The sequence below is a fragment of the Tenebrio molitor genome, chromosome 2 (genome assembly GCF_963966145.1).
Source record: "Tenebrio molitor chromosome 2, icTenMoli1.1, whole genome shotgun sequence".
Lineage (NCBI taxonomy): Eukaryota > Metazoa > Arthropoda > Insecta > Coleoptera > Tenebrionidae > Tenebrio > Tenebrio molitor.
The window spans coordinates 3430140-3457830 of NC_091047.1; the positions used below are offsets into that span (position 1 = coordinate 3430140).

Genomic DNA, 27691 nt, shown 5'->3' on the forward strand with positions numbered 1-27691 from the left:
TATCTTAAGTAACTATTGTTTGTCAATTCACGACACGCCATAAGCAAGTATCAATCACCTTCTAAGTCTAAGTAACATCTGCAACAATTGCGTTTGCCGAATGCAAATTTTATGTCTAATTATAATGCACAATTATGATACAGCTCAGAAATCCATTTTTTCTAACTACAGTTTGATGATTTTAAAGTCAACAATTTCTGAAACACTTATCGCTTTTGTTGCTCAACTTTCATGGTACTTTAGTGCTAAGGAAAATTTTCTGCATAATTTCAATTCTTGAGAGGCGTGGGACCTGGCCTAATTCCTATTGACTGATTAGTTTTGAAATGCTTCATTCTTTCCTCGAGTGTGAGATTCCGATTGTTCTTTTCTAAACTGTGCCTTTTATCTGTGTTTGAACTATTGAAACAGACTGTGAAACCTCTTAACAGGTCGCTTGATGGAAAATAATCTTTGAAGATTCAGCATCTCTCCCGCAAGCTATCCAAAATTCTTGAAAGTTTTTCCATTTTGTCAAGAATTTTTAAAACCTTCAATTCTCAGAATGTTTGGTGCTTTTACTGCCAAATTTGCACGATAGAGTTGCTGTGCAGGAAGTTTTAGTAAATTAGTCGTTGATATTTCAAAACACGAATGGTGTTTGATTAGATTATTTTGTATGAACATACAATTATACGAAGAATTTCAAATGAATGTACAATACATATATAATTATTACCTACATACATTTGTCAGTCTAAAACTATGTAGCTTCGTTGAATGACTAATTTTGATTGCTAGACTTTTGTATGTATTAAATAATCGTTGCAAGGTTTTCACTCACAACTTCTAAATTGATTATGATTGTGTAAACAATAGCTACTTACTATCCCACCTCCACCCGGCGGCACGGCAATTTTGCCGGAGTACATACACTATTACGGAAAATATCAACTATCCCACCTCCACCCGGCGGCACGGCAATTTTGCCGGAGTACATACACTATTACGGATATTACTATCAAGTAATAGTGCAGTGCTTATCAACATAATTACCGGCGTCTTGCCTCCGCATTTTGACTTTGTTGTGTATTATGTTCTGTGTCAATGTTAAGGAACTTCCTCACGATGTGACATGAGTATAATAATATACCTTTTTGAATTTCAACTACCAATCAATGTGTTATCTAAATCCAGAATTTTTAAATTTTTAAAAAGAGATTGCGGTACTATTCCCGTTGCTGAAATTACAAGTGGTAAAATCGAAATTTTTTCTAAACACCAAAGATTTCTCATAGCAACGGACAGCTCTAAATATTTATTAATTTTTGTGTTATATGTCTGTGTTATATTATGTGAATTTGGAACAGCTATATCTAAAAGATATGCTTGCTTTTGTTGTTTATTTAAAATAATAATGTCTGGTCTGTTATGCTTAATATGAATGTCAGTTAAAATTGTTCTATCAAAATATAACTTGTAACTGTCATTTTCCAAACAACTTTCTGGTGTATAACTATAATGTGGTTGTGTATTCTTTAATAAATTGAATTTAACAGCTAAATTCATGTGTATAATTTTAGCGAATATATCGTGTCGTTTTTTATATTCGCTTTGAGCCAAAACGGTGCAAGAAGAAATAATGTGTTCAATTGTTTCCCCTTCAGTTCCGCAAATCCTACATTTATCAATTATCGATTGTAAACCGCATATGTGTTTTTTATAATTTCTTGTATTTATAACACGATCTTGTATTGCAAATATAAAACCCTCCGTCTCAGGGTGAATATTTGATTTCTTAAGCCATGCATGAGATGCCTGAATATTAACTTCTGGTTGTTCCAGTTCTTTAAAGTATCTCCCATGTAAAGACTTCTGTTTTATATTTGCTATTGTGTCAGGTATATTTGGCTTAACAATGTCTGAAATTATATTATCACTTAAATTTAAAGGTGTGTAGCCTTTATCGGCTGAAACCAAAGCATTGAAAAAGGTGTTATCACGAGCTCTATTGAGGAAATAATTTTTTAGTGAAGCAATTTGATTTTTTAGCAGTATTTCTCGATTTGAAAAACCCCTACCACCGTTTTCGCGTGGTAAATTAAATCTTTCAATAGCAGATTTAGGATGGTGTTTACTAAATTTGGTAAAAAGAACTCTAGTTTTAATGTTTATGTTCTGTAAATTAGTTTTGGACCATTTTATAACACCGAAAGAATAGGTCAGTAATGGAACAGCATATGTATTAACTGCTTTAATTAAATTATTACCGTTTAATTTTGATTTTAAAATAGATTTAATTCTTAAATAAAATTGCTTTTCTAAATTTTCTTTTATAATTGAATGTTGAATATGATTTGATTGATTAATACCTAAATATTTATAAAATTCTCCTTTATTTAAATTTTTAATGATTTCTCCTTCTTGAGTTATATATTCTAAATGTTCGTAATGACCGCGACATATTGATTGCATTTTACACTTATCAATACCAAAACTCATCCCAATATCATTTGAGAAATTTTCAGTTATTGTTAGTAAAGATAAAATGTGATTCTTTTTTGATGCATAAAGTTTTATGTCATCCATGTAGAGAAGGTGATTTAATTTGGATAGTGTGGTATTATTAAGTCTAATATTGAAACCATATCCAGTGCTATTTAATAGATTTGTCAAAGGATTAATGGCTAGACAAAACCATAAAGGACTTAAAGAATCTCCTTGATAAATCCCCCGTTTAATTTGAATAGGCTCGGATTTTAATTTAGTATTGTTTATTGATAAATTTAAAGTAGTTCTCCAAAATGTCATAACATGAGATAAAAAGTTAATCAAATCCAAATTAATTTTATAAATTTTAAGAATTTTAATTAACCATGAATGTGGTACTGAATCATAGGCTTTTTTGTAGTCTATGAATGCGGTATAAATATTTCTATTATTTTTTCTAGCTTGTTCCATTATTACCGTATCTATTATGAGTTGTTCTTTACAACCAAAACACTCTTTAACACAACCTTTTTGTTGTTCATTAAGTATATTTAATTTTTGACAATGGTCGTAAATTATTACTTTAATGCAAGATGTCATAATTTTATAAATTGTAGGCAGACATGTGATTGGCCTATATTTTGATGGATTTTTAGTATCGAAATCTTTTGGTTTCAGATATGTTATACCATGGGCCAAAAACTCTGGAAATGTGTTAGGTTCCCTAATAAATCCGTTAAAGTGATTGATTGCATTTATGAATACAAGTAAATTTTTTTAACCAAAAGTTATGAATTTGGTCACCTCCAGGGGATTTCCAATTATGTGAACTATTAATATTTTTAACTAAAATTTCAAGGCTAATTTGAATATGATGTCGATTATTACTATCTGGTATATCATTTTCTAAATGAGGAATCCATTCTGCCTGATTATTAAATTGAACTTCATTTGACCATATGTTTGACCAGAATTCTTTAATTTCGTTTATATTTGGTGTACCATTATTAGTTTGAGTTTTATTATCTGTTAAATTTTTGTAAAACAACTTCTCATTATTTCTAAATAGTTTGTTTTCAAATTTCCGTTGTTTATTATTTTTATATCTTTTGAGTCGTTTAGAATAAATATGTAACTTCTGTAATAAAGTGTCTTTGATTTCTATTAATGTTTTATTATATTCATTATATTTTAAACAATGTATTCGGTTGTTATTTAAAATGGATTGAATACAATTATTTAGATGATTAGAATTTATACCCTTTAAATATTGAGTTATTCTACCTAAATCTCGTCTGATATTATTAATACGTTTATTTAGTCTTTGTTCCCATTTTGGTAATTCTTTCGTTTTTATATTATTTGTCTGGCCAATTTCTTTTGATCCATTTAATCTGATAATTGTTAAAGCTCCACTATATAATATAATACTGTGTAATTTTTTAAAACTTGTGGTGTTATTTACAAATTTAGGTAAAATGAATTGATTTAAAATTTCAATCATTGCAAAGAATTTTTTGGAGCTTTGTTGTTTAGGTAATAGTGGTCTATTAAATGGTTCTATATGTTCAAATTCGTTCAGAGTTCTATTAAATTCATCTTCAATTTGTTCTCTAAAATTTTGATGGTAGTAAAAATTTTTATTAATAACATGTATATCATTATAACTCAAGTCTAAATTATTTATGTCTGTTTGTATGGTGTTTGGTGAATCGATAATTGGACAGAAAGAGTCATTATGATTAGATAAACTTTGTAAACTTTGCGGTTCAACAGAATTTTGGAGTAAATTATTAGAAACTTCATTATTGTCAGAATAATTAATTGACAATTCTAACTTTACATCATTTTTAATCTTTTCTAAAATTGCCGAAGGGATATAGTTTTTCTTCATAATGGCTCTCCTCTGGTCAGCTAAATTTTGAATAGTAACAGGAAACTGGGGGTACTTACTTTGGAACGCTTTAAATAAATCAAGCCTGTAAGTACTCACAACATCCTGTAGTTTCGTGATCCGAAAATATTCCCGTATAATGAAAATATTCATTTCCACAGTCCATTTTTTGCGTTTTCTAACTTCTGTAGCACCATTGGATTGCAGTGAAGCACTTGCAACAACATTTGGCGCGTTTTTATTAGAGAGCGAATTTATTGACATTTAGACAGTTGTCACGGATATTACTATCAAGTAATAGTGCAGTGCTTATCAACATAATTACCGGCGTCTCGCCTCCGCATTTTGACTTTGTTGTGTATTATGTTCTGTGTCAATGTTAAGGAACTTCCTCACGATGTGACATGAGTATAATAATTAATAATATACCTTTTTGAATTTCAACTACCAATGTGTTATCTAAATCCAGAATTTTTAAATTTATATTATTTATTATATTTATATATTATATTTATCTAATATTTTCTAAACGTTGACTGCTATTTCAGTTTTTCTCTTTAACCACTATTTCACGTCCTTATAATTTCTTCTCCTTCCTAGTCTCGTAACTATCTCATTTCTTCTTTCAATAATTCCTATTCTTTTTGATTAAATTTCTTTACTAACGATTTAAGACAAACCAAATGACTTTTAGTACTAGATAGTTTCCTAGACTACTTGGAGAGTGTAACGACTGAAAGATATAAGATAACAAGTTCTCTTAATGGTTTTTTATTTTGCGATTTTTAGCGATATTTATTTTCCCGGGTCCAGAAGCATACTGCTTTTGAAAAACCAACAATTTTCGCATCAAGATAAAAATGAGAATTATGAACAAATGACACTTGCTACAAATTAGAAATTGTCGCCGTTTCCAAACGAATTTTTAATCAAATGTAAAATTCATTTAAGAGAAAACTTCGATGGCACATTGTGCACGTTTGGGGTTGAAAGATGTGAAATATTGATTATACTTTGCAATAAGTTTAATGTATTTACAAAGGCTTTTTTAAGCAAATTCATGCATAAACAAACTGTTTTTGTCTGCATTGCAGGGGTTAAAAAGCGATAACTTTTTTGTTCATTGACATAATAAAAATATTACTTCTCTTGAAAAATTGTTTCAACTTTTTTCAGCATTTTATTCTATCTGAAAATTGTACATTTAGTGCAACGTCTATCCGAAAGGTTAACAATATCGGGTGTTCATTTAAATTTCCCCTCAAAGTTGCCGTTGAAGAGTCGATTGTGAACGCACCACTCGTCAGTCTGCAGAATAAAAACACAAACAACGCAAAAAGTGAGGTTAGATTAAACAGATGATCCGTGATTTGTAATCCGTGGTGCGTTCACAATCGACTTTTCAACGCCTACTTTGAGGATAAATTTAAATAAACGCCGATAGGTATATTCATATCATAAAGGTTAAAAGCTAAAAAAAATTAATAACTATAATTAACTAACTAATAAATTAAATTAATTTTAAAAATACACCTTGTAATGTTAATTAAATTAGATAGATTTTATAAGAAACTGCTTACAGTTACTGTGTTACAACTAGGCACCTTGATGAGGTAACCGTAACATGTGAGGTATTCAATTGCAATTTACTACATTGTGCAATAAAAATGCAATCAATTCTCGTTTAACGTAAATGCAATTCAAAAACACACTTACGATAAAATGTAATTATTAAATTAAAATTTAGTTGATGTAATTAATTAATATTTACAATTTTAAACTTTATCAGTTGGGAGATAAATTTAAACAACACTCTCTGAATTAATTTATTTTATTGGTTCGACATTAAATTGGATCATTCTGTTGGCAATAAAATTCATGTATTTCAGAGCAGATGCGGCAATTATGCTAATGATGATTATTCCAGCTTGACATCAAGATACTGCTGCGACTAAATGATCATCTAAAGATCAAATTAAATATCAGTTTCTTTTTACATTTCACCATTTAAAGATGTAACTGTGTTTGTATTATAAATTAATTTGCTTCGGCCTCTTCGAGGATATCTTGAGGAACGACTGCTCAAAATTCCCACCAGAATACATTCTTCACGTGTTGGTCACGGCAAGTGTGCTTACTCTGATGCTCCGGGTTTGAGAAACTTTAATTTATTTTTTTTTAAGTAGTGTAAAAATTATGTGTAAAGTGTCATTTCCTCCCTTGCCATACAAGTAATTCTTATTCACAGTTGGGTTTTTATTTTTTTTTCTCTCTTATATTAAAATTACAGCAATTCTGCCACAAAGAATAAAATAATACAGTTCATTTTAACGTCCTGTTAGAATTTCTTTAGCTGTAGATTATTTCCTCGACTCATAAAAACTGTTGAGTGGCAAAATGGAGACATCCGGTGTCAAGATATTATGCTACCAAATTATCATGCAGGAAGTTCTTGATGATAAGCTGACCTTGAGTCCACCAAGCGCATGATTTCACTCCCACATTTAATGGTGCGGCACACTCCTTACCCTTTACTTCTACCCTCTGATTCATTCCTCGAGAGAATTTTTTCCGATTTCAGTCTGAGCGAAAGACTACACGGCGACCAAACCCTCCCTCGATTAATCTTCTTACAGTTCTTGAATTTGTTCCAAACTCTTCTAATTCCTCAAGAATCCTAGTCGACGACAAGAACGCTTTTTCTTTTTAGATAAAATGGAATTCTCCGATCTAGGCGCTTCGTTTTTACGATTTTCTTAGACACCACTTTACAAACTTCCCTCTTCTCCCTCTCCTATAATTCGACAAACTACAAAACTTGCTGAAACGCAACTTCTTGCAAGTTCTGTTCGTTGACAACAATCTCAATAACATGTCCTATTTTTTCTTTCAACGCGCATTCTATTTATCATTTCCCAATCGACGTATTTTTGATCTCAGTATCTTTAAAAAATTATCAACAGTTAGCATACTCAGCATTTCGTAACCACAGAGTCCTTCACTCTTCATGTGGGTTAAGTGATAATAACATCTAAATGTCATGTTCTTAGTACACCGTAACGGTTTCAATGTTTGCCACACGACCAACAAAAATAGAAACCTCAAACATATTACTCCTTGTGTTGTCATCAACTTTCTTACTAAGTGCGACACGCTGAGACATTCCATTTGCTAGGCTTTCAAATTATTTAAATGAGTTGTGTGTCATGTGAAAAATATGAAACATGTCGATAACATCATTTCAAACACCAAAAATAACTTGATAAACAGAATGCAAAAAATTTGCTTGGGGTTATTTTTATTGGCAGCCATGTATCGGGTGTTCATTTAATTTGTCGTTGAGGAGTCTATTGTGAACGCAGCACGAATTAGAGATCAGCTGTTTAAATCTAACCTCACTTTTTGCATTGTTGGATTTTATTCTGCAGACAGACGAATGGTGCGTTCACAATCGACTCTTCAACGTCAACTTTGAGGAGAAATTTAAATGAACACCCGATACAAACAATAGGTGCACCATGTAGCGTGTGTACAACAAAAACTCAAGATTTTATCAACGACTTGTCAGAAATTAAAAATGAACAACAGTTGTATCAAATTGGATGTTGGTTTTTGTCAGTACCTACTTTGCATCGTGTAAAATTAGCTTCTACATTCTTGATAATGTAATAGACCAATAAACTGTCAAATAAATCATACTTAATTGTCCTCAATTCCAAGTAGTTGCGAACTAATTGGTCTTGATAATTTTTACGACAGTAATTACAGTACAGTACGTACTGTTCATTTAAACACAAATATGGTTCAAGTCGTACTGTTGGTTGGGTTCATCCGCCTGAAAGTGTTCACAACGAACCGTGACACTTGGCTCGTCTTTATTAACATTACAATACCGCCTTAATCCTTCCATCTTTCTACAATAATAGCAGCTGTCTACAAAAGTACTGTCAAGTTGCGCACCACAGACTCTGCTAATATTCGACGAACGAATGAGAATGCAATTTTTATTGCCATTCTAACCATAATAACTGTGATAAAACCATGAATAACAGTTCGTGCGGTTACAGAGGGGTTCATGCACCAACCGTAATTTTTGCAACTTTGTGCATTTTTCCAGTGCGTTGCACCGTTGCAAGGGGACGACGATAGTGCTCTGATTAGATATGCAAAATGTCGCATAATGAGGACAGCTACGTTTCCGCAATGCTGACGCGAGGTGTTGACAGCTGTCCTCTCATCTGATTCTTCCTCTAGGCAGCAGTTTCATAACGGGTTGCTTATTAAATTAGGGAAATGCTCCACAAATTCTACAAGTTTCGTTTATTTGCTGTGATTCGATACATTTTCTGTGAACGCTTTTGAACTGGAACAGATGCGGTACAAGCATTGGTAACTGGAGTAATTAGTAAAATGCGAGATGCTGTGGTGATGTACTCGTTATACACGTGACAAGTGAGAGAGACGGCTGTATTACAGCGTTGCTTGGTAACGGTAGGTTGAGGCGGTAAAATCATGCAGCATCAGATCACGTGATGGTGTAAATGTTGGACGCAATCACTGGAGGTTCCGAGCCCGAGTCCGATTCTAAATCATGATCGCAAATAATAGGTGGTGCAGCGCAAATGTGCAGCTATCTTTGTCCTACACATTAATTACCAATATGCGTCATCTTTCTCTCTTGCGACGTTACCATGACAAGAAATGCGACCGTCGCAAGTCAATTTGAAATCAGGGCCTCAGATGTGGGTGGCGCAGCAAAATTGAAGAACGTCAAATTCCAATAAATATTTGTGCAATTTTAATAGATTTGTTGGAATATGAATCCTATACAGTTGATACCAAAACGTCAAAAAAAATCTAAAAACCAGACGTGTTTCCCGAAACAGAACAGAAACATTTTTACTGTGCCCCCCATGACACGGCATGATACGAGCCGCCACTGCCAAATAAGACTTCATGTCCCACAAAAAAAAAAAAAAAACTGTGAAGATCCTGAACGGGTTTGAAGAAATTCTTCCTAGAGAAGCTTTTCGTTCGTTCAAAAATAGCACATCTGGAAGACATTGTTAAGTATTTTTGACAGAACCAGTCCGCTGCCAACCAATGCTCTTTACAACAATGACAATGCTGAAGGTAATGCTGTTGTGTTCCTGCGAGTACAACGTTGCCGGTGGTAGCGGAATTTCACTTCGTTGTGTAATGCCAAAATAGCGACATTTTGAACAGCTGATGTATCTGTCACAATAGTGTTAATGGTAATGTTAATGTTAGTGTTAGCCAGAATGTTAATCTTCAGAACATTGGCGAACCGTTCAACCGTTCAGAATAATGGTGATGGTGATGTTAATGTTAGAAACGATGTTAAGAGATCCAGAAAATGTCTGGTTCTTTAACATCTTCGTTAACATCTACCAATCACCATCGAGAATTTCACGCACGCGCAGGCGCAGTGACAGTTGACACCACGTTGACAGCTGTAAGAGTAACATTCCGTTAACATTATTGTGAACACTGGACTACTAACATCACCATTACCATCTCCACTAACATTATAACATTACCACTAACATTAACACTATTGTGACAGACCCATGAATGTCTTTGTTTTAAACGAGTAATTCTTATTTCCTTGACATAACAAGAAATAAACCAAAAGTTCCCACTGTGAAAATTGGCAGACAAAAAGTGAAGTGAAGTGAAGTTGGCAAAATCTTGTGGTGAGTATAACTTCCGGTAGCAAAATTTTACAGAATGTGTAGTTTATTTTTAGATGGGTGCTGGCAACACTGTGTCGGTACTACCTTTTGACTTATATTTGACCACCCTGCTTCCAAACACTGCCAAGTACCTGAGACGATCCATCCGAACCCATCCAGATCTGCTACCTGCGTGGCCGAACAAGAACGCTTCAACTTCAACAATCTGCCCTCCCGTCCCCGGAGAAGTAGTCCTTTATTCTTTTTCATCCAACCACAGCACCCCGCCATCCTTGCAAGGGAGCGAAACATGTAAACTTTCTTTTCTTTCAACCGCTGTGACATTAGAAGCTACGGTGCTTTCAGTTGATTATTTTTCCACAATGCCGAGGCGCTTAGGACAAAGAGATTGCCCCATGAAAGTAAGAATCATGATTGCCGACATGAGGGGGGTGCACTCAATTCCAGAAATTGCAAGAGTTGTTGGTTTATCCGTGAGTATTTTTTTCCATAGGGCTATTATTTATATTGTCATTTTTATCACAAGAAAAGTGTATACTTTGTTGTTGTTTCGGTTAACAGAAAATTCAGGTGGAACGTTGGATAAAGAGGATAGAGCAATATGGCGTCGAGAATTTGAAATCTGTGCGAAAGAGGAGAGCGACGACGGCTCGCGAAGATGCTGCTATTTTGACAAAAATTAGCGAAAATAGGTTGCGAACTGCTGCACAAATACGGGAGGAACTGCAGTTGAAGTGCTGCTTAGATACAATTCGTTCGAGGATCAAGGAAGGAGGATTTGGCGTTTCCGGTATGTCGATACAATATGGTACTTTTGAAAAGAAACATTGTTTTCCGAAATAAATGTCAGGTTGACAGTTCTCAAAATGTGTCAAAAAGAAGCATTCATGCTTCTCCCTAGATTTTTTTGGTAGTAAGAATCTTTTGTAAAATAGGTGTGTTCAACAGATTAAAAATAAGCTGATTGTTACTGTGACCGATGCTCTCTGCTGTGACCGGTTTTGCCACGCCACTGGAATATTTTGTCCGCGCAGATTTCCCCCACCAAATGTCATATCTCAGGCAGGACTTACTCTATAAGCGACGAATAGCAAAACTCAAGTTGGTTTTTTTTTTCTAAGAATCAGCTCCACACGGAATAAGTCTCAAAAAAGGTGATCCATAACGGGCAGACCTGCTTGTCATAAATCATTACTCAGTCTTTCTAATTTTTCTTTTTTTATTTATCTTATAAGGTGATTGAAAGTAGCTGCAAAATGCATTCACGTTGTTTTTGCATAATGGGAGGCCATGGAAAATTTGCATTTAATTTGGTAGTGAAGCTGTCTGTTGAATTAGGTTATGTTTTTGTAAATTTGAGGTTATAAATAGCGTCAATGTCTAGTGCATTGTTGTCAGTTTTACTAGTTTACAATAGAAGAATACATCAATACATCGCTGGAAATTCATTCGTTTTGATAGGTCCACATGTCAGGTCAGGTCAGGTCAGGTCAGTCACTTTAGTGACTGAAATCAAACACTGTGTCCAACGTTAAAAAAATAAATCATGGCCTCTCATTATGCCAAAACAAGGTGAACGGTGGTTATGTTCCTTCACTTATTAAACTGCATTCTAGAATCTAGTATGTATTTGGTAATACGAAACAAGCTTCCAATGGAAGAAACCCGATGCTTCACAAAAGCCGTTTAACTGAATTCAGGTGACTTCATTTGTGACTTTCTATTTTGGTGAAAGTTGGAAAAAAATTAGAACGAAGCAGATATATACCTACTTTGAATCTTTTCATGAAAAATTGTTAAATTCAGACACAATTTAACCAAAAACCTTTTGTTAAAGAACTAGTTTCAATTCCGTTCCTTTCTGGTTATTTGGTTGGTTGGTTATTTTGATTAGGACTTTCTTTGTATTTTAAATAATAGTTCCTCATTAACATGAGGTGCGTCACACCAAGACATTGTTTATTGTCTTGGAAACCCCTTACCTTCATTTTTTAATTTATGGTGGTAAAACTCCACGTACAGTGTTATTTCTGATTTTAGTATTATCTCAAGTTAAATTATATTAAGATCCAGTAAATGGTTGATAAATGAGAGACACAGCAAAAGATGTTTGTCCAGTTATTTTGAAGAGGCGTATGTTTCACTTGAGTAAGAGTGGAAAGTTTCAATTCGTTATGTAAATGTGCCAAGTGGAAATAAACGTACGTACCGTGTGGATTTCTAAAGATTGCGTTAGTTTGTGAATTTTAGAAAGTTTTGTCAAATATTGTTTGGATTGTAGCTGTTCAAAAACGCGCCTCAATTGGGGGTCGACCCACACTCTTGCACATTCCAAACAGCAAACCAGTTAGTCGTTTCAGTTATAATAACTTAGCTAGTGCGTCATAAAATCGATGAATTGGAGGTTACCCAGGCGTGCACGGTTTGCAAATTGTCGGATCATTTCATCAGGCCGAACCGTCGAATAATCGCAAGGATCAGCGGCGAGAACCTTGGAAATGATCCAAAACTCAAATCCAAAATAAAACGGTCGCACAGTCGGCAAGAAAAAGAAAACGCCAACCCGACCGCGAATCAATACTTTCTAAAGCAAAAACGCGTCGACCTTGACGATCAAGAAAACGGTTATGATCAAGTCTAATTAAATCCGGTTCAACTAATTAACTAAGCAGCAGCCCATTTTAACTCGTTCCACCCAAACCGATCAATAATTCATTAGCCCACGCGACGCAGTCAAAGCTCGTTCGCCGCCAGGGGCAATACTCGCCCGTCCTTTGAGTCAAGTTGCCGCGGAGTACGACCCATAAACAAGCGCGCATCTCGAAATGGTATTTTATGGCAAACTATTAACCACTTCGGCCGAACAAAGAACTTGGTAATATGGCCATGACGTGCAACGACGATCGCCGTTGTCATGGCAACGTGTTTCACAACCCGATCGCCATCTCTGTCGCGCCCGCTGCAGCCGAACAAAACAACATCGGCAACGAGTACCGGCGACGCCCACTCGTTACATTATTCGTGGCGTTTTCTCTTTCCGTTTTAGAAAATCGCGTCATTTTTCGGAGTTATCTAAATATTTATTTTTAAATGGTTCTACAGCTGTGGTCGCGGGAGGGGAGGAGTTATGGTCTGGATGGGGGGGAGGGAGGCATCATCGGTGGAATGTGGAACTCGGCACAACATAGAATAAATTATGAGGACGGGTCCACTGCGCGTGGGGGAGTGAGGTTGGCATGTTCCACGACTCGAAATAGCCAGATGGAATTCTTCAGTTTCGTTCTTTTTTCTTTAGATCGTCAACTGTCGAATTGCGCAATTGATTAATCAACTGTCAAGCTTCCAAATGACAGCCGAGTGCCCAAGTTGGCATTGGGTAAAAGTTTTGATCAATATCTGGTCCCACCAATAGAACCGCAGCTCCAGCTTCACGTTAAGATCCAGGGATTTTTCATCATCTTCCCTGGAAATCACGCCATCCGATTACAAAACAGTCAATATTGTTTTCCATGTCATAAAAATGAAAGAGCGCGCTTTTCGCGTTGGTGCAAAAGAGACGCCACCACTCTTGACAATTCATTATCGTTTCTCTTGGATTCGTTTTATTGTGCGGCGTTGCCGTTTAAAGTTGTTTTTTATAGGCCCCAGGCAACTCGCCGACCTCGTTTCGTCGCAGCACGGTCATAATTCTGTTATCTCGTTTATCAAAACTGGACCCGCGACTGTTACTTTGCCTCCGCGAATATACAGCGTGCCGGGCGATGTTTTAATGACAGCGTTTGACAGCTCGGGTGATATTGTATTATCACGTTGCATGATGGGACATCGATTTTGGTATCCAGAGGGGAAACGCAATATCCAGCTGCGCCTGTCATGTTAAAAATAACCGTCACCGTTTTATGACTGATTCAAATTGAACATAAATCCACAGCTGTGTTGATAACAATGTCAAAGGATATGTGGGCAATATCACGTAGACTGTGTTCTCTAATCTCACAACTTGTTGCCAGTGGCGTAGGAGGACGTAACGTGGAAACATAACATAATTGACCTGTTATTGTGTAACAGACAGTACTGCTTAAGTAAATAACCCTACTTAGCGTTACAATGAATGGTGATGCTTCTCGCCCAAGATAACGAGAGATGTTTTATTGACTTTCCAAAATTGATTTTTTTGACTTGTGCCTAGCAAAAGCAGCTTTATATTTTTGGCCCAGCAGTTCATTCTTGCACAATCTTTTGATTTCAAAATATAACATTTACATTCGACTACTTCACTCGTTTTAGTAGAAGTTGATATATGTATTTTGATAATTCTCCAGATTTTCCAAAAGAAATCCAAATAAGTATTATTTTCGAGTAGATCAATTATCAAGTAGGTAATCGGAAATTTTTTTTTTAACAAAAACAATCTTTTATTTAATGACACTAATCCTTCAGCATGATGACAATCACCTACGTGAGTTTTATTTGTATATCCATAAAGTTATCAATATGTTGGAATGGCTATGCCACATTACAGTTTTATTGATATGTAATCTATCTTTAGATGAATATGTCGATATCTTATCTAAATTTGGGTCATATCCATTCTCCTGCGGTAACAATTTCAATTTTTTATGTGTCCATAAATATGACTGTAATGCAGGAAAGTAACGGGTGTTAAAAGAGAGGCTCGTTTAGAGTTGGCTGCGGTTTGGTCGCAGCTTAACCTACATAACCTAAAATTAAGTTTATGCATTTGAACCAAGCATCAACTGTCTGAAAGAGTCATTCAATACGTTTAAAAATGCATGCGTTACTCTTAAACGGATTCGTTTCTGAACGCAGGTTATAACATTGTATTTGTTAAGATAACCGATATAGATATTTCGTTTATGGTGATATTTTTTAATAACGTTGGTGCAATATTGTTCGTTAATAGAAATGCACAAGTAGATAAAACGTGAATCATTTTAAGATCTGTACGAGTATTTTATTCGACCACGTGATAAAAAAGAATTGGACGTTTAGTTGTCTATGACAAACTAAAATGCTATCAGATTTGTAAAAAAAACTAAATCATGTTTTTTAACATATTACAAAATGGTGGTTTCGTAATGTTTTATTTAGCAAAAATAAATAGTTATTTACTATACCAGACGATAAAATTGTATTTTATCTTCGAGAATGTTTTTAAATCATTACTAACCGTGTCAGGTTTTAAAATCTCATTAGTCGTTGTGTGAGCGTTGTTAGAATAATAAAAAAAAAAAACAAATTACATTTTAAAATCTCTGTAGTATGAGCATTGTTAGGGTAATTAAAAAAAAATACTTTATCTACACTTGCTGTTAAAGTAGCACTTTATCTACCCTTGTAGCTAAAATGCTACTTGACCTTTTGATTTGAATAAATAAAAGCACACTTTAACATCTGCTATAGAAAAAAGAATTTGTTTGAACTGAAATTTATTCCTACGGTTGGCTTCAAAAAAACGGGAACTGTCAGAAAAAGTTCTGTCAGATTTTATTAAATTTTTATAGTTTGAAACGGCCTTTTAGAATATAGGGTACAAAACTGCACTTATGTGTCAGAAATACTACTGTCAAACAGACACAAATTGACATAAATTGACAAATTAAGTTTCCAATTCACATTAGGTCAAATTTCATTTCCCGTTTTTTTTTAAGCCAACTGTACACTCAACGTGTTCAGTGAGGTAAACTTTTGGAGTGTATATTTTTCTTTTTGGCCAAATGAAGGATTTACATTTTCTTAAAGCAACAAAACCAAATGCATTTAATTTTTTCCAGTGCATTTTTTATCATTTTCACTCAAAAATTATCTTTGCGGTTTAGCAAATCTGTTAAAAATTTGTTCGCCGAAGAAAACCCAAGTAGTATAAACCGATAGTTGAATTTAAAAGGTCAGCATTGCAACAGTTTAGATCAACTTTTTTGAAACTGAAGAACGTTTGGAAAAAAGATTGATAAACTTTGTATCGAGAACCTGATTAAGTTTGTGACAAAAGGGTAAAGGTTATGATATTCTAGGATATAATTTTAGAAATAAGTCTGTGTTGATATCTTTATGCCTACTTTGCATATTTTTCATTCGCTTAGTTTGAGTCTTCGACAAAAATAAAAACTAGACCATTAAAGTAATGTTTTTGAAAAGATTTCTTTAAATCATTTGAATCAACTAAACTAAAGTTCTTAAATTCTATTTGAGGGTTGATAATAAGTTTGTTCCTACAGAAATCCGAAACTATCCGCAACTGTCAGGATTCTGCGCAGTGAAGTTTTGAGCGTTCCAACAGCTTCCAGCACAAATCCATGAATTAAAAATCCCTTGTTCCAACAAAACTTCAACCTAGTTCATAACTAGTCGAAAAAGTTTCTGACAAATCCCGAAATTTTGTATCCGACGCATGCGCATTCTTGTGTGTGAGTGAGACATACGCGTATGTACGTTCCCCAACCTTTCCCTTGCCTTTATCTTGTCAAAATACTCAAAATATAACCTCAATCATCTCAATATTTTGATTGTTGTCTTGTGGTTGTGTTGTGCGAATATTGTGGTTGTTGGAATAAAGATATGTAGGTTACGTTTTGGACACGTTTTCTAAAACCTACAAATGAAAATTGAAATACCTACTGAAAACCAAAAAAGAACCGCGAATATCCGTTCCGTAATCGACTGTGTTCGGTCTACTTCGGTAGTTTGCTGTTCCATCGGAAAATCCCGAACGAGTTGCAAATTTGTCAAATTTGGCGCACGCGCATCAGTAAAGTTGGAAACTTGTCAGAAATTAATTTGGAATATTGTGTAGGAACATACTTATAATCAGGTCTGATCGGGAGTGCTTGGAGGAACGTATGTCCGGCATAATATGTTACATTTACCTCGGTGACAAACCATTAACTTTCTACCGTAAAAATACCTTTCAGTCGAATAAACCACAGACTTAAACCATAAACCAAAATAGAACAGTACAATGTGGAAGACATTTAATCACACGTTGGAGGTTTAAGTGAACTTGACAAAACTGCAACAAGCTGCAACATACGGGAAATAAACACACTTCGTGACAAAGCACTCTTGATTAGGTCTTTATGTAGACATCCCATAGAAGTTTTATGTTTTTGTTTTGCTTGCAAGTCATAAAATTTTCCATGTCTCTCTGTATGGGAAAAACGATGAGTGTGACAAAGATATCACACACCCGCCGTATAATTTATGAAGCTACACTTAACTTACAAATTAAGTTGCTTTCGAACTAACTCAAGTCAAGTTGTAATTAAAAGAACATTTAAAAGTAATTATATTAAACTTAAAGCGCAATTTGCAAAATATTACTTTCTCAGCGATAACTGAACGGTATTTTTCTTCCAAGCTAATCAACTAAAACGCAATTATTACATTCTTTTTTTAGTGTGTGACAATAGCATATTATGCAACAAGGTTTATAAACGACTTGCATACTATACTTTTTCTACGAAACGTCAAATCACCCTGGAAACATTTCATTTGGTTCTTTGGTTCTTAAACCCTAGCCTACCTTGTTGTTGGTATTTTTGAAATGCCTAAAATATTCAGTTGTAATACGACGAGTAGTCAATGTTATGCCGATTATTTTTGTGGTGGTGTTACGAATGTCAACCGCGCTGGGATATGAATTTGACGAGTGCGTTAGCACGAGTCGAATTCGAAAGCGCCGTTGACATGAGTTACATTCAGTGACAGATGAATTAAATAGTCACTAGATATAATGACAACTCGTTAAACATTTATACTCAACGTCAGGTTCTAATAACACTCACTACTAGTCATTATCTAATCGTACGAACAACAACAACAACTAAATATGTTGTTTAGTGGTTAATAAATTACGGGAATTCCGATATTGATAACCACAGCCAAGGTTTAAAAAATGTCTGATAGTGTCACTTGCAAGGTTCACAATTTTAGAGCGCATATGGAAAATAATCCAGAAAAGTGTTTCAATTTATAACAGCTAGAATTTTCTTTTGGACAGGCCAAGCAATTTCTTGATGGTTTATACATAATAAAATAATAAAGGGGTCACGGCATCGAGGTCGGATTTATTTATCATTACGGATATTTCTATCAATAATGATAATTCCTTTGAAAGCACAATTTTTTAGATTATCATTTATATTGCTATACGCCCCTTTCTGCACGACATGCCCATCAAAATTGATTCCTACATTATAGATTACGGACATTACTGAAATCAAGTAATGAAGCTATCAAGAATTGAAGTACGACGCAACGCGGTTCTCGACGGCCACCCATCCAAACACTGAACCTGCCAGACGTTGCTTAACTTCATTGTTCGAATGATAATAATGTTTCACAACTTTATTTCAAATCAAATTTTGTCACAAACTTTGAGCTCTTGGAGCTTTTAAAAACTTGTACAATAACCCTCACCGACTCACCGTACTCAGTGCACCTGGTGCTGTGCGTGTTTATCGCGTTTCTGTGCACCATGAACAAAAAAATAACTGGGAAACCTCTACCCTGTCCGAACATGGACCATGGAGCAAAAGCAAACGTCCACTGTTGCAACAGAATAAATCCAGCCGGAGCTTTTACCTCAGATCTTCCTCTTCCGTTCGGGGTGACCGCGTTTGGTTGAATTGGAGTAACGGATCTGTGGTGTTTTGGACTTTTGGAGCTGGGGTTGAGGGGTTAGGGCTCACAGTGAAGAGTCCGCAACTAAAGGAGTATTTCGAGAGTTGGTCTGCTTTAGTCTTTCGCTTGATGTGAAGTCGAAGGAGCACTTCAACAAGTCTCGTGTTTTCAAAGGAGCTTCCAAAATAATCGAAAAAATCCACTGTATGTTTAGGGTGTACCACGAAAAGGGGATCAAAGAGTGTGGCTTGCTTCAGTTAAGCGATCAGTTCGAAACTTCCTTGTTCACTTGTTGGAACTTTGCTAGTTTTGGATAAATTCACTAGATCGGAAAAGGTAGTCGAGTAAACATTTTGGACTTCTCATTCGAAAAGCACGTTCAATCTAGAGGAGTCAACGCCGTTCGTAAATACAGAGATGAATTGATATGTTTTCACAACATCAAAATATTGTTTTGCAATTTTTTATATCATTATAGTAACGGGAGTTCAAAAACTGGCACGTTTGGAGTTGGCTGTGGTTTGGAACACGTTTGTCGCTGATTAACTTTCACAACCTCCAATTATACCTACTTCTGAACGAGAATAACTATGCCTTAACCAGACATATACGTTAAAAAATGCACAAGTCTGAACGGACGTTATAACTTATAATGTACAATGGCGGACAAAAAATTTCGTCCACAACTGTCAATTCACTCACGTATACTGTAAAGCATCCTTTAATAACCTCACTTCACATGTTGATATGTGTCAATCAAATTGTGTCTATGTTCTTATGGGTGACAGTAATAAATTTCAAATTTTAATTTGCAAACGTCAATCATAATGACAATAAAGGTTAAACTATATCCTATTTTTGTGAAATGACAGGAAAAGGGTGGACGAAATTTTTTGGCCGGAATAATACTGTCGCGCCAAAAAAAAATGGTCGTCAAAACGTCAAACGTCAATCATAATGATAATAAAGGTTAAATTATATCCAATTTTTGTGAAATGACAGGAAAAGGGTGGACGAAATTTTTTGGCCGGAATAGTACTGTCGCGACCAAAAAAAAAAATAGTCGTCAAAACATGATTTGACACAATGGAAAATGCTCCATTGTAAAACGGTCGTAAATATCATAATTTATCATCATCATGTTGTATGACATTAGTTGTTAATTAATTTTTTTGACATTTACCAGATTTTGAAATTTTATGTTTAATTTCAACATTTTTTAAAGTTGAATCTTGTTTTACATTCCTTGTGAATATCATTAGTGAATTAAACGTTTTTCCGGATGCAGTCCAAGATTTTTCAAATAACTGAAAATGTTTCTTACGAGTATCTTGTTTGAATCGTTCAAGCACAGAAACAGACAATCGCCCATTGTTTAGTCTCACTTTCTTGCACGCCACTGCATAAGTTACCTGAATTTCAAGTAGTCTGACCTTATGGACACTACCTGAAGCTTAACGAAAATTCTCAAGGGACCAACAATAAACCCGAAAAACAGTTTTTATGATCCCAAGTCTGAAACTTTTTACCTGAGGCAAGTTCAACCCATAATTTTACCCTTTTCGTCGTTTCTTCAAAGCTTTAAGAAACCTTTGTGAATTTTACATAATCCCAATTAAAGTAGATTATGCTGTCAACTGCAAAGAATAATTTGTAACGTTCTATTGGTGCATGTGATCTTGTTTCTTTAATGTAATTGGTTAATATTATGTGAGGTTAATCCCCCAATTTAATGCGTCAAAATTGATTATGTTGTTTTTCATTACATAAAATGCAAACACTTTATTGTTTTATTAAGTATTGTTCATGATATTATCGATTGTCACAAGAATTAATTTGCAAAATACAAGTAATAATTTTTTAATTTGAAATTCCCGCCGTGTTTGCTGCGCCACCTGAGTCACGTTGTGAAACTGCAGAATGGTTCTCAGTACAGTTATGATATTTTGATTTTTTTTTGTGTGAAACTCCACCTAAACAAGTGAGAAGTGAGTTTTTTCGGCGAGGGTTCGGTGTTAAATTTTCACCACCTGGCCACACCCTAATAAAACGAACAGCTGTCATTTTGTGGTGTACCAGTTCTACGGGTTCTGTTTGCTTTGGCTGCGTTTGATAATGTGCCAACAAGTTTCAACCGGTTGAAACTAATTAAAACAACAAGTCATAATCACAGTGGAACAGAACGAATCGGGTTAAATGTACAGTCATTGTAATGAGCAATGTCAGTTCGATGCTTCACGTACAACCTATCATTATGATAATGTTGCTTTCACATTCTCATCTGGGTAAAACCTCCAATCCAATCCGCAACGAGAAAAAAAAACGTTCCCAGAAGAGTGGACTTCGATCGTCGACAGTTTAAAACTTCAAGGTCGGTATTGATCTTGCAGCGGGTGCCACCATCCCCAATTAAAGCTGCGTCAATAATCGAATTAAAAATTGATCGGGGCCCAACGAAGGGATGGTATTCTCGATTTCTCGGTGTCGGCAAACGTAAGACGTCCACCAGACGTGAAGTGGGGGAGGAGTTATTGCCCTCTAGCACCCCTCCCGCGCGGTTCTGGTTCTAGTGCAAAGTTCGGTGTCTAGAATAGCAGTGGTGTCGCAACCGAAAAAAAAAACAACTTCCAAGCTTCGCTCGAGCCGATTGGCTGAAGCGCTATTTCGACAGCTGAACATCGCGGTACGTTATCTAATTATAGCCCAAGGCCGGCGCGACTCGCGATTCACGTACCGCGAGATAACGCAATCCGCAAACGTGAATAAATTAAGTGGTAGGCTGGGAGCATGATAATCCCCCGGATGGTATCTCATTTCCGTTTGGATTGTTTGTGAAGCGTTCTCCCCCCGCCCCCCGTCCCTCCTGCGGCCGCCGCGCTGGGGTCGGCCGTGCTTCACGCCAGCCGAAGAGTTTCACGTGCAGTTTCACTTATCGCGCCCCCCACTCCGGTGGTTTTGAACGGTTGCCGTGGTTCTCCGCTTGCGCCGCCCCCCACTCTCGCGGTGAACAACCATCGGCCGCTCCCCGCGCGCCCCTGAAGTTGTCGCCCCGCGTGGACGGCGGTGTTCTCGGCCGCTCCTTCCACACTCGCTCCGTGCTTTGCCGCACTCCGGTGTGACGCATCCGCGCGCTTTTGCTTCTGTTTTTGACCGTCGTGCTGTCGGATTTCGGCGTGGGTGGCGTTGTTCATCGCTAGTTGAGAGGTGATCGGATGCGTCACGTTTTCGCCGACAATGCTTGTGAGTATCAGGCGGCGAGCTTAAAACTTGCGCATTCATTTGTTTTCGGCAGCATTACGTTTGATTGGTGCGTCTTTCGCGTTGACAGTTGACCGGTCGGTTGACGTCGAGTTGACGATGACACATGACAGCGATGTCGACGATCGATTGACAGCGAGCCTACTAGATCTTTTCTTTTTTTTTACAGACCAATAATGAAATCGGACGGAGATGTTTCGAGCGAGGCGGCGGCCTTGACTGGTGGTAAATATCTGCTTTTTATCACTTCTTACAGATGAAATACACCCCTCTAGCTTAACCCGCCTGCATGTACAGTACACTAACCGACATAAGCTATGACGGCACGACGATTATGTACTTCATTTCACGCACGCTTTTTATGCGATCCGGCTCTGACAGAGACGGAATGAAAATGACATTTCTCGTGCGTAAGCCGTCCAATCTGAAACTTTTTCCACGAATAAACTCTGAGTTTGTGATCAACGAAATGACAGTTGCGATCCGACTGCTCGAGGTGGCGTCGCGTTTCTTTTCAACACTCTTGATCTTTCTCAACTTTGTGGTGCTCGTAAACATCACGAACTGAAACACTATACTTGATATAACCATATCTTCGCTACTTGTATTATAATATCTTGTGATTCAAACACGTTTCCGATATCAAACTCTGTGTCATTAGGTATGTCTGTTAACTGTCAACCTGACATTTGTTTGACAAAACTGTTTCAAATTCAATTGTCTTTCTGCTTCTCGATCTAGATTAAGGTTATTTTAGTCTAGTTTGTTCCACTAGTGACGCACGACTTTAATCATCGAATTAATTCTTAGTTGACACTTTTTGACCTTAGCCGCTTTTGTTGACATTTTTCAACTAGATATCATAATTTCATTCTCTACTATTTTATACTCGGCGAACCAGATTTTTTAATTTGCAAGGTGAACACTCTGTATATTTTTACATTCGGCAACTCAAGGAAAAAGATAAGAATAAAAGAGCAATAAAATAAATGATGACAGCCATGTTAAATATTAATTTCTTTGTTCTATTACTATTTTACTTTTTAATCTACATATTTATAGTTCAAAATTAAAAAGACACCTCGTATATCTTGTGACAAAGCAATTTATGCTGTATACAGTGTTTACCAAGAAGTTCGCACCACATCGATTTGGAAAAGTGTTACATATTTCGGAAACCATCTCTACTGGTCTGAAGACTAAAAATGTCACTGACAAGAGTTATCACGTGACTTCCGGTCTACCTCAAATTTGATATTTAAAAAAAATCGAAAATCACATTTGTATCAAATATATGTATGTACCATGCGATCTAAAAAAGTAAATAAACCGAGAAGCCATGTCTGTCATGGTTCAGTTGGCAGCACTAGCATTATTGTTGTTGTCAAAGAAAGTTGACCAATCTCTAATAGAGAAACTTGACGGTTGTCAAATACAGCAATACTGGCGCGGAATTTTGTTTTTTTTTTTTTTGTTAATATTGGTGTTTAATTTTTTTCTAATTTTCTGAAAATTGACACATGGGCGTAGAATCTCCTCGCAACCAACAGTTTCCTGTAACTTTTCGATATATTTGACTCAAACCACGTTTTAGAAGTTTTTTTGATGTCAAATTTGACGTATACCGAAAGTCACATGGTAGCTTGTGATGTGTTGTGTTTTTGTTAAACCAATGAACAAAAAAAATTGTACATATGGTGCAAATTTTTAAGTCAACACTGTATATTGTCGTATACATCTCTTATCAGCAGTCTACTGGTAGTGAGTTCGATGGTTGCTTTTTTGGGTAAATATAAAAACAGGTATGTTTTTATGTCACTAAAAGACACCAACACTGCATCAGATATCACATTGTGTACAAATTGTTGACAGATTATTTAGTAATCCCACTTTTTGAGCAAGATAAATCATAAGATAATGTTCAATCAAAGTGTGTCATTTAGAGGATCTGTCATTTTGTTACGTCATTGGTTGTGATGTTGAAAGATGTGACTTGTAATCATGGCACGCTGTGATCTCAAGTCATGCGTAGAGTAATTTTAAAATTAGTACCCTGATAGTAGTAGTTGGGGTTAATAGTTGTGTCGAGGTAATTAAATTGATTAGTAAAATATCTGGTCGTGAGTGTAATTTTACTGCGGACTTTGTAAAGTGTGATAAGACTGTCAAAACTAACTTGGTACTTATCAATTGTTTTAGTATGTAATTTAAATGTAATCTGTGTGTCAATGGTAAAAACTGGTTTAGATAACTGACCACACTTTATGTAGCTTTTTTGAGTTGATTTTAGTTGAAAAAAGAGGCTTTTTTCTCTAGTTTTTCTCCGTAGTCAGAACGCATTGTTGCCAACCTGTCGTGTCAATCAACTGTCAAAAAATAGTATTTTTTGAAAGATCCGTTTACTAACTGGTCCCTGTTCGTTGCAGAGGATTTCGGCGATAGCGACGACTTAAACCCGCTGCGATGCTGGGACTGCAATATAAACTTCACAAGTAAACACTACTTGTACCAGCATCTGTTCCACCACATAAAACAGCCCCAGGTGAGCCTGACCCGCGTCCAGCTCCCGCCCCTGAAGATCACGCTGAAGAACAAAGCCGGGAACAGCTTCGAGATAGTGAACTCGCCGCAAAGTTCCGGTCAGAACTCCCCTCCCTGTTCAGAATCATCAGCCAATCTGGCGGAAGCAGAGGAGGAGAAGGGTGACAGTCAAGAGGGCGAAGGTCCAGAAGACAAACTCGAAGAAGAAGGTGAACAGCAAGAAGCGGACGATGCCAACGTGAGTTTCTCGCCGAATTTCGCCGAGGTGAACGTGACGCCCTCTCCGGCGAACAGCGACTCTTCCTTTACCGGTGCCAAAATCGACGAAGTTGGGGGCGATGGCTCCGAATGCGGGAGCATTCCAGGGGCGGAGCCGACGCCGCCGCCGGAACCGTCGCCTGATTATCCCAAGATAAGGATCAAGACGACGGGTTTGCTAAAGGAACCCTTGACGATTACGGAGATCACCGATGAGAATCCCGAAGGGGACGCGGAGGTGGCGGCCAATGGGAAGAAGGCCGGTTCCTGGAATACGTCCATGGAGGACCCCTTGAAGCTTCCCGGAAACGATGACATTCTCTCCATTTTCAACAACAACGAAAGGGCGAAGGATTTCGGATTTACCACCAGCGACAGCGAGTTTATCCCTCTGGATCGGCTGGACGAAAGGAACAGAAATGCTTTGGTGAGTTCCTCTTCCACGTGTTTTTTTCATTGCTGACTTACAATTCTTGCAGCAACTCTATAATCAGAATCAAGCCAACCAGAACGCCTTGAGCAGTCTCACCGGACTGCCGATGGAAGCTCTGGCGCAACAGGTCTCTAGACTGCAACCCTCCGGCAACGGTATGCACCAACAGAACGTCTTAATAAACATCCAACAATTCCCGCAAGCTCCTCCACCTCCACCGCCGTACCAACCTCCACCCATGTACCATCATCCTCCCCAACCGATGTACCACCAGCCGTACCAACCGTACCAACCTCCCAATCCCCTGTACTATCCTCCCGCTACTGGCTACCCTCAACACATGCCTCCTCCGCCTCCACAGTCCCAAATGCCTCAACTCGGACAACCTCCGATGGGTCAACCTCCCATGGGCCAACCCCCATCGTCCCAAGCCCAGAACATGCAGCAAAATCAGCCGTACCGTCAGTTGGCGCCCAGACAGCAACCCCCACCGCGACAGATGCCCCCGCAAAGGATGCCTGTCAATCCTAGACAGCCCATGAACAACCAGCGCCAACCCATGGCCAGACAGAGGGCGCCAATGGTACGACCCAGAGGGGGCGGCATGACCGCAGTCCGCAGCATACGACCCCGCATGCCGATGAATCAAAACGGACAAATCAGGCAACAAGCAGTGAAGAGAACGCCAGAACAAATCCAAGCCCTCCAAGCCAAGAAGAAGCGATTTGACGTTTTGACGCCGGACAAAGACGACGAAGACTGTCAAGTTATTTGCATGCAACCGAAGAATACCGACGGAGGGTTGCCACAAATACAGAGCGTACAGGTTCGTTACCTATCTAGATTTTTTTTGGTTAGGTTGGTCACAATTTTGTACAGGGTGGAACGGCGGAGCCGTCGGAAAGCAGCGTTATGCATCTGTCCGATTCTATCACTCTGTCGGTGCGGAATCCCCAGCCGAGGCCTCAAAGTCCAAAGAAATCCGACGCTAAAGCTGTTGCCAACATTTTGGCAACTCGGGGTATAACAGTGACGGCAACTCCCAAGCCCAAGGACAAGATCGACTCCCAGAAGAGTCCCTCGGCGATACCGGCGCAGCTCAATCTGAACGCAGCTGTCAGTATTATCCCTTCAGCGAAAACCCCAAACAAGGTGAGAACGTCCGCCATTTTATTGAATTTCACCGGCCAAATCTAGAGTCGCACTGCATGTAATTCGCGCATGACGTTTCATCATAAATGGCGGCTTCGATCGTTTTCAAAAGTAACATTTTTAATAGAACAGAATAGTCGTGCGGTGGTTTGAGTTTAGGATGGTTTCTTTCAGCCGACGAACGCGTCCGGCCAAGAATCTCATCTTCCTACCGTCGACCTGACCGACGACACTTCCCCAGTCTCCCAGCCCATGAAAACGGCGAACCCCCAGCAGAAGCCCAACCAGAGGCCGGGTCTGCCCTTCAAGTGCGACCTGTGCCCCGCGCAGTACCCCAACGCGATGGGTCTCAGCAAGCACCGCCAAAATTACCACAAGACCAGCAGCGGGATGTGCGAGATCGGCGTCCCGCTCATCAACCTGAAGCAACCCGGCATCTTCCAGAAGCTCAGCAACTTGGGGATCTACAACTACATACCTCTGCCCTCGTCGGGGCCCGACGGCATGTTCGCCCTGCCGATCATCAACGGACGGAATCCGGGCAACGTGGCGGCGATCGGTGCCACCACCATGCTCACGCTGGGACCCGTGAGGACGATCCCCAAGACCAACACTGTGAACGGCACTCAGAATGCCAACAAACAGGTGAATCATCAAAATAAGTAAGTGTGTTCTGTGAACACGTGTACATAGCAGAGTTCATATTGTAACAATATGGTTGTATTTTGATTGTATATTACAATTTTGTCTATTTTTAAGGAACTTTCGAATTTTCAGGTTTAGTTGATGCAAAAGCGAAAGCGCTCTTTTCGCGCATGTAGTATTTTCTTAAGCGAGGGTTGACCGACTAAATAAGACTCTAACCTTACAAATAGTCTCAAATCGTTTGCTTTAAACAGAGATCTTGTATACCTACACGTAATTATTTGAATAGACTGATTAGTTGAGTTAGTGACGTGTGCAATTTGTATGTACCTAGCTCTTTTGTTAAATTATTGCAGTTTTAGTTGTTGAAATTATTATCTGGTTAGGTAACTGAAGAGTTTATTTTATTTTATCAAAAATTTCCAAATTTAGCAGAAGGGCTAAATGTGTGTATTTTTTGTATAAATTAAACTACATTTTGTGATAACATAAACATTATTTTCTAAACAGGTGTTTCATTCAAACATCTCGCTTCTTACCTCTACCTGTATTATCGATAAAACTTGTATTTGTAGCAGTTTTTATTTTTGTTTTTCAGTTAGTAAGAGTCTACCGTTATCACTACATCTTTTTGTGTTGCTTTTTACCGTCTACTAATGGTATTGTACTATCCCTAGTCCT

The 27691-nt window shown here is 37.4% G+C and overlaps 1 protein-coding gene across 2 annotated transcripts; it reads left to right on the top strand.

The window, feature by feature from the left end:
• The first annotated feature begins 10427 nt into the window (after positions 1 to 10427).
• Positions 10428 to 27517, top strand: LOC138124293 (nuclear receptor coactivator 6-like). 2 transcript variants are annotated; one of them, XM_069039290.1, is made up of 6 exons: positions 10428 to 10553; positions 10642 to 10870; positions 24408 to 25207; positions 25260 to 26039; positions 26093 to 26365; positions 26540 to 27517. In XM_069039290.1, exons 1-6 carry the CDS (start codon positions 10443 to 10445, stop codon positions 27029 to 27031), a joined length of 2685 nt encoding a protein of 894 aa, XP_068895391.1. In that variant the 5' UTR covers positions 10428 to 10442; the 3' UTR covers positions 27032 to 27517. The 2 variants fall into 2 exon arrangements, with proteins under 2 accessions (XP_068895391.1, XP_068895392.1); XM_069039291.1 differs by lacking the exons at positions 10428 to 10553; positions 10642 to 10870 and adding exons at positions 21768 to 21963; positions 22151 to 22206.
• The last annotated feature ends 174 nt before the right edge of the window (positions 27518 to 27691 follow it).